Source organism: Sardina pilchardus, chromosome 3 (genome assembly GCF_963854185.1).
Source record: "Sardina pilchardus chromosome 3, fSarPil1.1, whole genome shotgun sequence".
NCBI lineage: Eukaryota > Metazoa > Chordata > Actinopteri > Clupeiformes > Clupeidae > Sardina > Sardina pilchardus.
In genome coordinates, this window is record NC_084996.1 from 836,453 (window position 1) to 849,686 (window position 13,234).

The 13,234-nt window shown below is 44.7% G+C and overlaps 1 protein-coding gene and 1 long non-coding RNA gene across 2 annotated transcripts; one reads left to right on the forward strand and one right to left on the reverse strand.

Annotated features, from left to right (window-relative positions):
- Positions 1-767: 767 nt before the first annotated feature.
- Positions 768-1,721, forward strand: LOC134076012 (uncharacterized). Its single transcript, XR_009938511.1, has 2 exons — positions 768-1,077; positions 1,148-1,721. It is a non-coding gene; the product is annotated as an uncharacterized LOC134076012 (long non-coding RNA).
- A 5,269-nt stretch (positions 1,722-6,990) lies between these two features.
- On the reverse strand, positions 6,991-11,752 carry LOC134077611 (bone morphogenetic protein 2-like). The gene is made up of 6 exons (XM_062533314.1): positions 11,710-11,752; positions 11,465-11,619; positions 11,183-11,197; positions 10,981-11,097; positions 7,825-8,020; positions 6,991-7,445 (listed from the first exon to the last, which is right to left on the reverse strand). The coding sequence occupies exons 1-6, from the start codon at positions 11,750-11,752 to the stop codon at positions 6,991-6,993; spliced, it is 981 nt and encodes a 326-aa protein (XP_062389298.1).
- Positions 11,753-13,234: the final 1,482 nt, after the last annotated feature.

Below are 13,234 nucleotides of genomic sequence, written 5' to 3' on the forward strand. Positions count from 1 at the left end.
GCCCGTGCAGGTGACCGCCACCAGGACCTTCTTCGACCCCGAGACGCGCAGCTACGTGCAGCTCCCCGTACGCTCAGCAGAGGGCGCCGTGAACCCGTCGGGCCCCTCGTCCGTGGAGATGCTGAACCACCCGTCGCTGGTGGTGTACCACGGCTTCGTGCCCGTGCCCGTCTCCTCCGTGGACAACAGCGCCACCCGGTGGCTGGATGACTCTGTGCACAACAAGCACAACATAGAGCCAGCATACGTGCCCGTCTCCTCCATGGACAACAGCGCCCCCCAGTGGCTGGAAGACTCTGTGCACAACAAGCACCACATAGAGCCAGCATACGTGCCCGTCTCCTCCCTGCCCACGGCCAAGGCCTCCGCGCCGCGCTCGCGCTCGCGCTCAGGAGACACGGAGGACGAGGACGACAACAACAGCGCCACCCGGTGGCTGAAGGACTCTGTGCACAACAAGCACAACATAGAGCCAGCGTACATGCCCGAGGATCACACGCCAGAAGAGGAGCTGGACAGTGTGAGATGAGATGAGAGAGAGAGAGAGATTTCAAATCAAATTCCCATTTGATTCATGTAATATGTGTCTTGATGTTTTATATGTTGGTACGTTCTGTGCCCTGTAGCTTTGGCAATACTGTGCCTTAACGGTCATGCTAATAAAGCCCCATTGAATTGAATTGAATTGAGAGAGAGAGAGAGAGAAAGAAAGAGAGAGAGAGAGAGAGAGAGAGAGAGAGAGAGAGAGAGAGAGAGAGAGAGAGAGAGAGAGAGAGAGAGAGAGAGAGAGAGAGAGAGAGAGATAGATAGATAGATAGATAGATAGATAGATAGATAGATAGATAGATAGATAGATAGATAGAGAGAGAGAGAGAGAGAGAGAGAGAGAGAGGAAGAGAATGTGGTAGATCGATTATCTGAACAGTGTGTGTATGTTGATCTGTGTAAGATTGAAAGCATTTGAATTCAGGGATTGATGTTGACAGTTGATTTTGATATGCCCTCTTTGTAACCGTTTCACTCGAGCAATAGCATTGGTTTCCCCGTGGAAGACGTGTAAATATACTGTGTGTTGAGGTGGACTATGAGATTGTAAATGTACTGTGTGTTGACGTGGACTATGAGATTGTAAATGCTGAGAGTTGAGGTGGACTATGAGATTGTAAATGCTGAGAGTTGAGCTGGACAATGAGATTGTAAATGTTTCTTTATGAATGAAGGATGTGTGTGTTAGCACACTGGCTCAGTTGTTGCTGTTTTTTAAATGATGAACAATGTCAAATTTGCTTTTGCATATTTTTGTACTTTTGCCTTGAATTCAGCAAGCACATTTTTCTGTGTTACTGAACACATGCGTGATGCGTGACCCTTTATTTGAAATTAACTCTGGACACAGACATTAGCAATGTTTGTTTTTTTGATAAGCAATTAAAAAAACGCTTTATTTGAAATGAATTCAGGACGCAGACATTAGTAATGTTTGTTTTTAATCGTATTCTCTACGGTTGCTGACACGTTTGAGTGTTGATGTGGAAGTTCCTTCTAATGAGAGTTATGGCTCATTTTACTACTTATGTGGAAGTGTGCAATATTGTACACTTGTCATTTTTTCTGAAACGGCTTTTGAAGACGCATATTTGGAATGACTTAGTATCGTTGGTGAAGCGGAGATGCCTCCGCTTCATTTGTGAACCATTCCAATAAAACACTTCCCCCTCCCATGAGCACTGTCTGTTCTCAGGATCAACTTCCTCTTTCTTTCATCACTATGGAAACTGCAAATGCAAGGCTATTTTAGTCTACTAAACATTATGGCAACTGGAATGTTGATTTTTTTTACTGTTAAACCCTCACTGCCAGGCTGAAGGAATCTCATGGTGGTAGTTACACTTTACCATATTAAAGGAGTCATAGAACGCATTTTTTGACCATTACAAATTGATCTTTGAGCCTAAATAATGTCATATGTAAATTTGTGGGGCTGAAAACGCCCCAGGAGCACTGCTAGATCGCCTAATACAAGGTCATAAATAAGCCTTGCAATGAAACAGTTTGTTTTTCCCGCCCACTCAGCAAGTTCATGAATATTCAAATAAGATGCGCGCTGATTGGTCTATTGGCCGATATGTCCTGAAAGTTGATTGGCTCAATCCACCGGTCTGAAGCTAGAGCAAAGTGAAACTACGTTTACTGCTGGTAAATAAAGCCAAAGTCTTTGATAAAGCTATCAACAATGGATTTAAATAAGGAATACAGCCGTACATGTATAAACTGAGTCAGAAGAAGGTTCTGACGAAGATGAAGTGCAGCAGATTCCCCAACAGAATGAATGTGTTAGATTGGTAAGTTTTATCAGTACATTTCTTAGTATAGTAACTCTCCAAAGTTAGCTGTAATAACGCTAGCATTACAACGTCTCTGCCATAGACCACATATCTAGATACTAGCATCGTAAGAGCAGTTTAACAAGAATTATTAATCGAAGGTATGCAAATGAGAGGGGGTGTATCTAAAGGGGGATGGGCGCCTATTACGTGTTATCTGAGCTCTGTTCAGATTGGAGCATTTCAACACGGCTGTTTCTATTTCCCAATTTGCATACGAAAGCAGGCAGGGGACGCAGTAAAGTCTTTGGTGTTGTCCTTTGGACACTGCTCGCAGCCTAAATTCAACAGGAACAAGGTGCATGTGGTTTTGAATTCTAGGAATGTAATACTATGAATACTATGTAATACTTTGAATTCTATTAATGTAATACACTGTAAGGCCAGGATATGAGCAGAAGCTGCAAAATGGCTGCCATACGGCTACTCATATTCAAACAAAGGATTTCCAAGGGTTCCAGGCTCGTCTAATTATCATACAGTGAACCCAAATGGTCTGATGACCACTTCTGAAATATCTGTAAAACATTATGTTGTGAATATAATACATCCATGTTTGGCCTTGAATTAATATTTGTTATGTGGGCAACAGTCTGGTCTACCTAGTCTAGTCTATCTATCTATCATAATTTCATTACAATTGAATGTATCTGTGCATAGTTGTCATAGGCGTAATTTGCGGGGGGGTTACAGGGGGTCATGACACCCCCAAAAATCATATCTAGCTATTATAACCCCCCCAATATCATCACATAATTCAGATTAAACTAAATATGAAATATTCTGAATGAATAACTTTTGTTCGTTTTCTTTATTCTTTTCATTTTCCAGCAAGATAGTACCATGTTTTAAATAATCTGTAATGTACCTCCCCGCCCACCGACTACTTGGTATTACCCAACCTGCGTTCTCTACCGAAAGTTTGTTTACTATTTCGCCCAGTCGCTGGGATGAATGGTTGGAGAAAGCTGAGAGGTGGATGCTAACGGGTGGGAAGATGAAAAGGACATTGAAAGGCAGCCAGACAGCATTTTTTTCATTGTTGGTTGACACCAACTTAAAATAGGAAAAAATCCTGACCAAATGGAATTATTGAATAATTTTCTTGTGCAAAATGAATTGATAAATATGGCGCAAGTTTAAGGCATGACTCTCTCATTGATCTTCTCAAAGTCATTTCAATGCAGAAAGAACACCAACCAGTCTTTGATTTTGAAAACGTATGCAAGGTGAACTGATTAAAGAATTGGAGTGTCTATTTGCACCCTGGGTACAAATAGCCTTGGCCACACAGCTGAGCTATTTACACCCTGTGACGTAACAATAAAAAACATTTTGCTTGCGCGCTAACCCTGGCAGGACTATCTTGGCAGGAGATGGCCTAAATCCTAATCTAACCATTTAGGATTATTTAAACAGTATTTTAGATGAGAAAGTGGTGCTTAATTTCCATAAACTTTATTCAGTGAACGGGTAAAATCGTCCGTTTGTAAGCAAAATCAAGAAACACAATCTTTTAGTTTGTTTACCGTTACCTAGCAATCCCCTTGAAATATTAGCATTCTCACACATTATTCCAACGGGTTGTAGTGTAGTGGGGATGTCACTGGGTTGGAAATCCGTGATCCAGGCTTTGAATCTCAGTTGAAGTAGAGCCTTTTTTTTTTTGCATGCCAATTACGAACGACTCTCTCTTTTCTTAGATGACGTTACCTCGCGGCAAATAAGAGTTTGTGCTTTTTGAACCTGTCAAAGATTGACTAGATTTATTTCAGTTATGAGTACAGCTGAGTAGAAGTAGGCTTCAGTAGTTGTGAGTAGAAAGGTTTCTCTGTGTGTTGAGCCCCCAACGCTGCGTGGAAGGCGGGGTTAGGCATGGGTTAAGGTTGGGTCATGGGTTAGGGTTAGGGTTGGTTAGGAGTAGGATTAAGTGCCTTTAAGTCAACAGTGACAGCGCTGCCTGGCAGACAACTCAGAAAACAACTCTTTGGGCCCCAGCCGTGGCGCGACTGGCTGGGGCACCTGCACCACACGCCGGCGACCCGGGTTCGATTCCCGCCCCGTGGTCCTTTCCGGATCCCACGCCAACGCTCTCTCCCACTCACTTCCTGTCTCTCTCAACTGTCCTATCATTAAAGGCATAAAAGCCAAAAAAATATACTTAAAAAAAAAAAAAGAAAACAACTCTTTGAACTACAGTAGCTTGCCTTTGATCAAGCTACCACATGACCACTCATCAGCCTATTTGTATAATCACCATAGCGCTAACCCAGACATGGCGAAACAGCTAAAAGCTGTTAAAAACTAAATTACTGTAGAGCTGGTAAATACACAGACCTATTGACAGTGTACATGGATGTTAGACATCGGGTGTAAATAGCATTGTTGATTGTAGACACTATTTACACCCGGATGTAAATAGTATTGTTGATTATTTGCACCCGGGTCACCGGGTGTAAATAGCATTGTTGATTATACACTATTTACACCCGGGTGTAAATAGTAATGTTCATAATTTGCACCATGGGTGCAAATAGCATCTGCCATAAAGAATGGCCTACAGTGAAATACATAATGACGACTATTCATAGTGATGACTATTCATAATGACAACTATTCATAGTGACGACTATTCATAATGACGACTATTCACAGTGATGACTATTCATTATGACGACTATTCATAGTAACGACTATTCATAGTGATGACTATTCATGATTTGTTAAGTTTCAACAGCCAGAGGACTGAATGTTTTTTCTATTCTTCTTCTTTTTTTTTTTTCTTTTTTTTTTATCAATTTCACATTGACCTCATGTACAGAGAAAGGTGAAATAGGTGCGTTATCTTGAGACACGTGAGAGTAGTGGACTTCTTCCCTGACTTAACCCTCCCTGATGACTTCTGAATGAACTGAACTGATGATTGTGACACAATTGATTGATTATTGATTGTTCAATCATTTTATATTGATTGGTTAATACTCTGTTGAATTGATACACACACATACTATGAAGAATATTCATTTTTATTTGTTTGAAACATTGAAAGATCATATTGAATATTTAAGAACTTTGATAAGGGTGCACCCGAGTAAGATATATGACCGCAATACCTGATATTGTTTTTTTTTATTGCACTGCAATTTGTACATTCTTCTTATTTCAATCAATGTATTGTTATTCATACCATTTTACTCGTTCATTCGTTCCTTTTAATTATGAAATGTAATTATTTTTCAAACCTAAACTTTAACTTGTAGTTACATCCGTCTACCTCTAGTAACCTAACACAACCTGCACAATATAGTACACTGAGCTGAGTACCTAGACAAATAAATAACTATTTATTTCCAATTATGAAAAAAAAGACAACTAATGTAAATGGGAAGCTTCCACATCATATTTCTAAAAGGCTAAAATATAAATAAAAATAAATAAATATAAATAAAAATAGGTAAAATAAGAAACCATTTAACAAAAATCTGATCTTATATGTTTAACCAGTCTATTTAGACCAAATCCTTCGTTTTTTCTCTCTGATTTGTGAGCAAGAGACAGCCGACCTCCCACGACCCTCGTCTGTTCCCTCTGGATGATCTTCGTCTGGATGCTCTTCGTCTGGATGCTCTTCGTCTTCCCTGCTTGTGCTCCATAGCCTGTTTGAGCGCCTGATCCAGATTTGAATTTGCAGTCTTCAGAACATTTCACGATGCGCTGGTGGCGCCATCATGTGGTCGTCATTGTGTACTTGTCTGTTTTGGTTCTCATTTTACAAACACAGTTCCTGTTTTGGTTCTCATTTTACAAACATAGTTCCTGTTTTGGTTCTCATTTTACAAACATAGTTCCTGTTTTGGTTCTCATTTCATAAACATAGATCCTTTTTCATAAATGATCATGTGGAAACAGAAACACGCATCATCGATGAGAGTGTATTGGTTGACTCTTGATGCTGTTGCTTTGTAACAGGTGTGTGATTTCGTTCAAGTTCTTATCCATCTGACAGGAGCTGTGTGTGTGTGTGTGTGTACTAATGGCAGCCGCCAGCTGTGTGTGTGTGTGTGTGTGTGTGTGTGTGCGTGCGTGCGTGTGTGTAACGACAGCTGCAGCTGTGTGTGTGTGTGTGTGTGTGTGCAGGCATGTGTGTAACGGCAGCTGCAGCTGTGTGTGTGTGTGTGTGTGTGCATGCGTGTGTGTACTAATGGCAGCTGCATCTGTGTGTGTGTGTGTGTACTAATGGCAGCTGCATCTGTGTGTGTGTGTGTGTACTAATGGCAGCCGCAGCTGGCTGCGATCATGTCCTGGTACTGCTTGAGCACCACGTTGTCGTGCTCGTCGAAGTACAGCAGGCTGTGTGTGTGTGTGTGTGTGTGTGTGTGTGTGTGTGTGTGTGTGTGTGTGTGTGTGTACTAATGGCAGCCGCAGCTGGCTGCGACCATGTCCTGGTACTGCTTGAGCACCACGTTGTCCTGCTCGTCGAAGTACAGCAGCTGTGTGTGTGTGTGTGTGTGTGCGCGTGTGTGCGTGCGTGCGTGCGTGCGTGCGTGCGTGCGTGCGTGCGTGGCGTGCGTGCGTGCGTGCGTGCGTGCGTGCATGTGTGTGTGTACTAATGGCAGCCGCAGCTGGCTGCGACCATGTCCTGGTACTGCTTGAGCACCACGTTGTCCTGCTCGTCGAAGTACAGCAGGCTGATGGCGGTCAGCGCGTCCGGTACGCAGCAGGGTCCGCCCCCCCCCTCGTCAGGTCCGCCCCCCCCCTCGTTAGGTCCGCCCCCCCCCTCGTCGTTGGAGAGCCGCAGCGCGCGCACGATGGCCTGCACGGTGGCGTGGTTGGACGCTCGGAGGCCGGCGTGGCCGAGGGGGAACGGGCAGGCGCCCCGGCACTGGTAGGCGTCGTAGCCGCGCGGGGAGATGATCCACGAGGACCAGCCGATGCGCCGGAAGTCCACGTAGAGCGACTTCCTGTGACACGGGGCCGAGTCGTCATCGTCATCGTCCGGCGCACTCCTCCGCTTCCTGTCCCGCCCCCCCCGGGAGGATATGACGTCATCGCCGTCGCGCTCTGGAACACACACGCACGCAGCGGGTTGTTAATAAACACGCCGTTTGTTTACGTCTGGTCTCGTTTAGAGGCAATGAGATGCTAATGGCAGCAGTGCAGCACTGCTAGAATTCCACTATTGCGCAATGGACTTGTGTTGATGTCTGGTTAAGGAGCACTGGCATGCGTGTGTGTGTGTGTGTGTGTGTGTGTGTGTGTGTGTGTGTGTGTGTGTGCGCGCACTGGACTTGTCTTGATGTCTGGCATGTGTGTGTGTGTGTGAGTGTGTATTTGTGTGTATGTGTGTGTGTGTGTGTGTGTGTGTGTGTGTGTGTGTGTGTGAGTGTGTGTGAATGTGTGAGTGTGTGTGTGAATGTGTGAGTGTGTGTGTGTGTATTACCGTGAGAGGAGTGGTCAGAAGTGGACGCTCTCTTGCCGTCGTGGGAGAACACCACCAGGTAGGCTGGCACGTTGGCATGTGTGTGTGCGTGCGCGTTGGCGCTGCCAGTCACACCCTCCACCCACCGGCCCGACGCCAGGCTCGCCACCAGCAGCAGCCCGTTATTGGTGCCGCCGCTCTGGACCCACCTAGACACCTGCCATGGCAACACACGTCATAGCAACACCTGCCATAGCAACACACGTCATAGCAACACCTGCCATAGCAACACACGTCATAGCAACACCTGCCATAGCAAGACACGTCATAGCAACAGCTGCCATAGCAAGACACGTCATAGCAACACCTGCCATAGCAACACTAAACAGCATTTGTGCAATGTACAGGTAGGTGTGTAGGTCTTCATCTGCACTATTGACTATTGGGGGTCATTATTGACTATTGGGGTTCATGTCTTCATCTGCACTATTGACTATTGGGGTCATTATTGACTATTGGGGTTCAGGTCTTCATCTGCACTATTGACTATTGGGGTTCATGTCTTCATCTGCACTATTGACTATTGGGGGTCATGTCTTCATCTGCACTATTGACTATTGGGGTCATTATTGACTATTGGGGTTCATGTCTTCATCTGCAGTATTGACTATTAGGGGTCATTATTGACTATTGGGGGTCATGTCTTCATCTGCACTATTGACTATTGGGGTCATTATTGACTATTGGGGTCATGTCTTCATCTGCAGTATTGACTATTGGGGTCATTATTGACTATTGGGGTTCATGTCTTCATCTGCACGATTGACTATTGGGGTTCATGTCTTCATCTGCACTATTGACTATTGGGGGTCATTATTGACTATTGGGGTTCATGTCTTCATCTGCACTATTGACTATTGGGGTCATTATTGACTATTGGGGGTCATGTCTTCATCTGCACTATTGACTATTGGGGTCATTATTGACTATTGGGGGTCATGTCTTCATCTGCACTATTGACTATTGGGGTTCATGTCTTCATTTGCACTATTGACTATTGGGGGTCATTATTAACTATTGGGGTTCATGTCTTCATCTGCCCTATTGACTATTGGGGTTCATGTCTTCATCTGCATTATTGACTATTGGGGTCATTATTGACTATTGGGGGTCATGTCTTCATCTGCCCTATTGACTATTGGGGGTCATTATTGACTATTGGGGTCATGTCTTCATCTGCACTATTGACTATTGGGGGTCATGTCTTCATCTGCCCTATTGACTATTGGGGATCAAGTCTTCATCTGCCCTATTGACTATTGGAGGTCATTATTGACTATTGGGGTTCATGTCTTCATCTGCCCTATTGACTATTGGGGTTCATGTCTTCATCTGCCCTATTGACTATTGGGGTTCATGTCTTCATCTGCCCTATTGACTATTGGAGGTCATTATTGACTATTGGGGTTCATGTCTTCATCTGCCCTATTGACTATTGGGGTTCATGTCTTCATCTGCCCTATTGACTATTGGGGGTCATGTCTTCATCTGCCCTATTGACTATTGGGGTCATTATTGACTATTGGGGTCATGTCCTCATCGGCATTATTGACTATTGGGGTTCATGTCCTCATCTGCACTATTGACTATTGGGGTCATGTCCTCATCGGCATTATTGACTATTGGGGGTCATTATTGACTATTGGGGTTCATGTCTTCATCTGCACTATTGACTATTGGGGTTCATGTCTTCATCTGCACTATTGACTATTGGGGTCATGTCCACTCTAAGTATTTGTGTACAACTCTGCACACTGTTGAGACTAAACACTATTCTCATGGTGCATACTGTAGGGGAATAGTCAGTACTGCTATTAAACACTCTTACATACTGTAGGGGATAGACAGCACTGAGTGATTAGTGTTGTAGTGTGATTAGTGATTAGTGTTGTAGTGTGATTAGTGATTAGTGTTGCAGTGTGATTAGTGATGTAGTGTGATTAGTGATTAGTGTTGTAGTGTGATTAGTGATTAGTGATTAGTGATTAGTGTTGTAGTGTGATTAGTGATTAGTGTTGTAGTGTGATTAGTGATTAGTGTTGTAGTGTGATTAGTGTTGTAGTGTGATTAGTGATTAGTGTTGTAGTGTGATTAGTGTTGTAGTGTGATTAGTGATTAGTGTTGTTGTGTGATTAGTGATTAGTGTTGTAGTGTGATTAGTGATTAGTGTTGTAGTGTGATTAGTGATTAGTGTTGTAGTGTGATTAGTGATTAGTGTTGTAGTGTGATTAGTGATTAGTGTTGTTGTGTGATTAGTGATTAGTGTTGTAGTGTGATTAGTGATTAGTGTTGTTGTGTGATTAGTGTTGTAGTGTGATTAGTGATTAGTGTTGTAGTGTGATTAGTGATTAGTGTTGTAGTGTGCGCTCACAGTGTTGCCAGATTGGGCAGATTTTGAGTTCAATGGTTCTCTATGAGAAAAATGTCATTGGGCGTTGTTTTGCTAAAGATGGCGGGTGATTGGGCGGAAATCAGTCAACCCAACCTGGCAACACTGCGCTCACCGTCTGCGTGAGGTTGAAGAGCTCCCAGCCTTGCGTGTGTGTGGGCAGCAGTCAACCCAACCTGGCAACACTGTGCGCTCAACACAACCTGGCAACATTACACTGTGCCCTCAACCCAACCTGGCAACACTGTGCCCTCAACCCAACCTGGCAACACTGTGCGCTCAACCCAACCTGGCAACATAACACTGTGTGCTCAACCCAACCTGGCAACATAACACTGTGTGCTCAACCCAACCTGGCAACACTGTGCCCTCAACCCAACCTGGCAACACTGTGTGCTCAACCCAACCTGGCAACACTGTGCCCTCAACCCAACCTGGCAACACTGTGCCCTCAACCCAACCTGGCAACACTGTGCCCTCAACCCAACCTGGCAACATAACACTGTGTGCTCAACCCAACCTGGCAACATAACACTGTGTGCTCAACCCAACCTGGCAACACTGTGCCCTCAACCTAACCTGGCAACATATCACTGTGTGCTCAACCCAACCTGGCAACATAACACTGTGTGCTCAACCCAACCTGGCAACATAACACTGTGCGCTCAACCCAACCTGGCAACACTGTGCCCTCAACCCAACCTGGCAACATAACACTGTGTGCTCACCGTCTGTGTGAGGTTGAAGAGCTCCCAGCCTTGCGTGTGTGTGGGCAGCAGTCTGGAGCTGAGCAGGTTCCCTCTCCACGGGTGGGCTCTACTGTCCAGCACCTCGTACAGGTCCACCTGGACACAACACACACACACAGACACGTACACACACACACACACACACACACACAACACACACACACACATACTGTTACAACACCTCGTAGAGGTCCACCTGGACACAACACACACACACACACACCTTGTAGAGGTGAGGCACATGTGCAGTGTCCAGCACACACACACACACACACACACACCTTGTAGAGGTGAGGCCCATGCGCAGTGTCCAGCACACACACACACACACACACACACACACACACACACACACACCTTGTAGAGGTGAGGCCTATGTGCAGTGTCCAGCACACACACGCACACACGCACGCACACACGCACGCACGCACACACACACACACACACACACAAACACACACACCTTGTAGAGGTGAGGCCCATGTGCAGTGTCCAGCAGGGGGGGCTGTTTCCTCCGGTACCAGCGCAGTTCTGCTCGAGTGACCGACTCCTCCGCCCCCAACGAGCTCACGTCAAAGTAGTGGAACTCTCCACTGGGCTGCCCTGCGCTGCTGCTGCCTTTGAGTACATAAGCACATGCACACACACACACACACATACGCACACACACACACACACACACACACACACACGTCAAAGTAGTGGAACTCTCCACTGGACTGCCCTGCACTGCTGCTGCCTTGGAGTACATAAGGACACACACACACACACACCCACACACACACACACACACACACACATCAAAGTAGTGAAACTCTCCATTGGGCTGCCCTGCACTGCTGCTGCCTATGAGAACATAAGCACACACACACACACTCACACGCACACACACACACCCACACACACACACACACACACACACACACACACACACACACGCACGCACGCACACACACGCACACACACACACACACACGTGGGTCATAACAGAGAGGGAATGCAGGACATGATCTCATTACAGAGAGCCACACATTTCTCACATACGAGTCTGCAGAGGCGTTTCACCCTAAAATATATGCACACATATCCTCTCTCACTATCTAGCACACCCTAGCAAACACAAACACACACAAACACACACCCCTATAATATATGCACACATGCACACATATCCTCATATCACTCTCTAGCACACCCTAGCAAACACACACACACACACACACACACACACACACATATCCTCTCTCACTCTCTAGCACACCCTAGCAAACACAAACACACACCCCTATAATATATGCACACATGCACACATATCCTCTCTCACTCTCTAGCACACCCTAGCAAGCACAAACACACACACACACACACCCCTATAATATATGCACACATGCACACATATCCTCTCTCACTCTCTAGCACACCCTAGCAAACACAAACACACACACACACACACCCCTATAATATATGCAAAAATGCACACACATCCTCTCTCACTCTCTAGCACACCCTAGCAAACACAAACACATGCACACACACACACACACACACACACAATACGAGTTATAAACTTTGGAAGAAGAGTTCTCGTGAGAGACATTCTAATCCCTGCTCAAATCTGGATAAAGACATGTCTGATTTGGATAAAGAGATCTCTGATTTGGATAAAGAGATCTCTGATTTGGATAAAGAGATCTCTGATTTGGATAAAGACATCTCTGATTTGGATAAAGACATCTCAAATCTTGATAAAGACATCTCTGATTTGGATAAAGACATCTCAAATCTGGATAAAGACATCTCTGATTTGGATAAAGACTCTGATTTGGATAAAGACATCTCTGATTTGGATAAAGACATCTCAAATCTGAATAAAGACATCTCTGATTTGGATAAAGGCATCTCTGATTTGGATAAAGACATCTCTGATTTGGATAAAGACATCTCTGATTTGGATAAAGGCATCTCTGATTTGGATAAAGACATCTCTGATTTGGATAAAGACATCTCTGATTTGGATAAAGGCATATCTGATTTGGATAAAGGCATATCTGATTTGGATAAAGACATCTCTGATTTGGATAAAGACATCTCTGATTTGGATAAAGACTCTGATTCGGATAAAGACATCTCTGATTTGGTTAGAGCCGGCTGGTAAGAGAAAATCCTTCCGAGCTCCACAGCGCATGAGGATGTGTGAATGGAGAAGCGTGAGTGTGTGTGTGTGTGTGTGTGC

What these genes read in the sequence shown, in the direction of transcription:
- LOC134077611 (XM_062533314.1), bottom strand. Translation starts at nt 11,752, where the DNA reads ATGTACTCCAAGGCAGCAGCAGTGCAGGGCAGTCCAGTGGAGA. An exon ending in TCTTCAACCTCACACAGACG is followed by an intron (nt 8,021 to 10,980) that starts GTGAGCACACAG and finishes TTGCCATGGCAG; the next exon opens with GTGTCTAGGTGGGTCCAGAG. An exon ending in TTCTGACCACTCCTCTCACG is followed by an intron (nt 7,446 to 7,824) that starts GTAATACACACA and finishes TGTGTGTTCCAG; the next exon opens with AGCGCGACGGCGATGACGTC.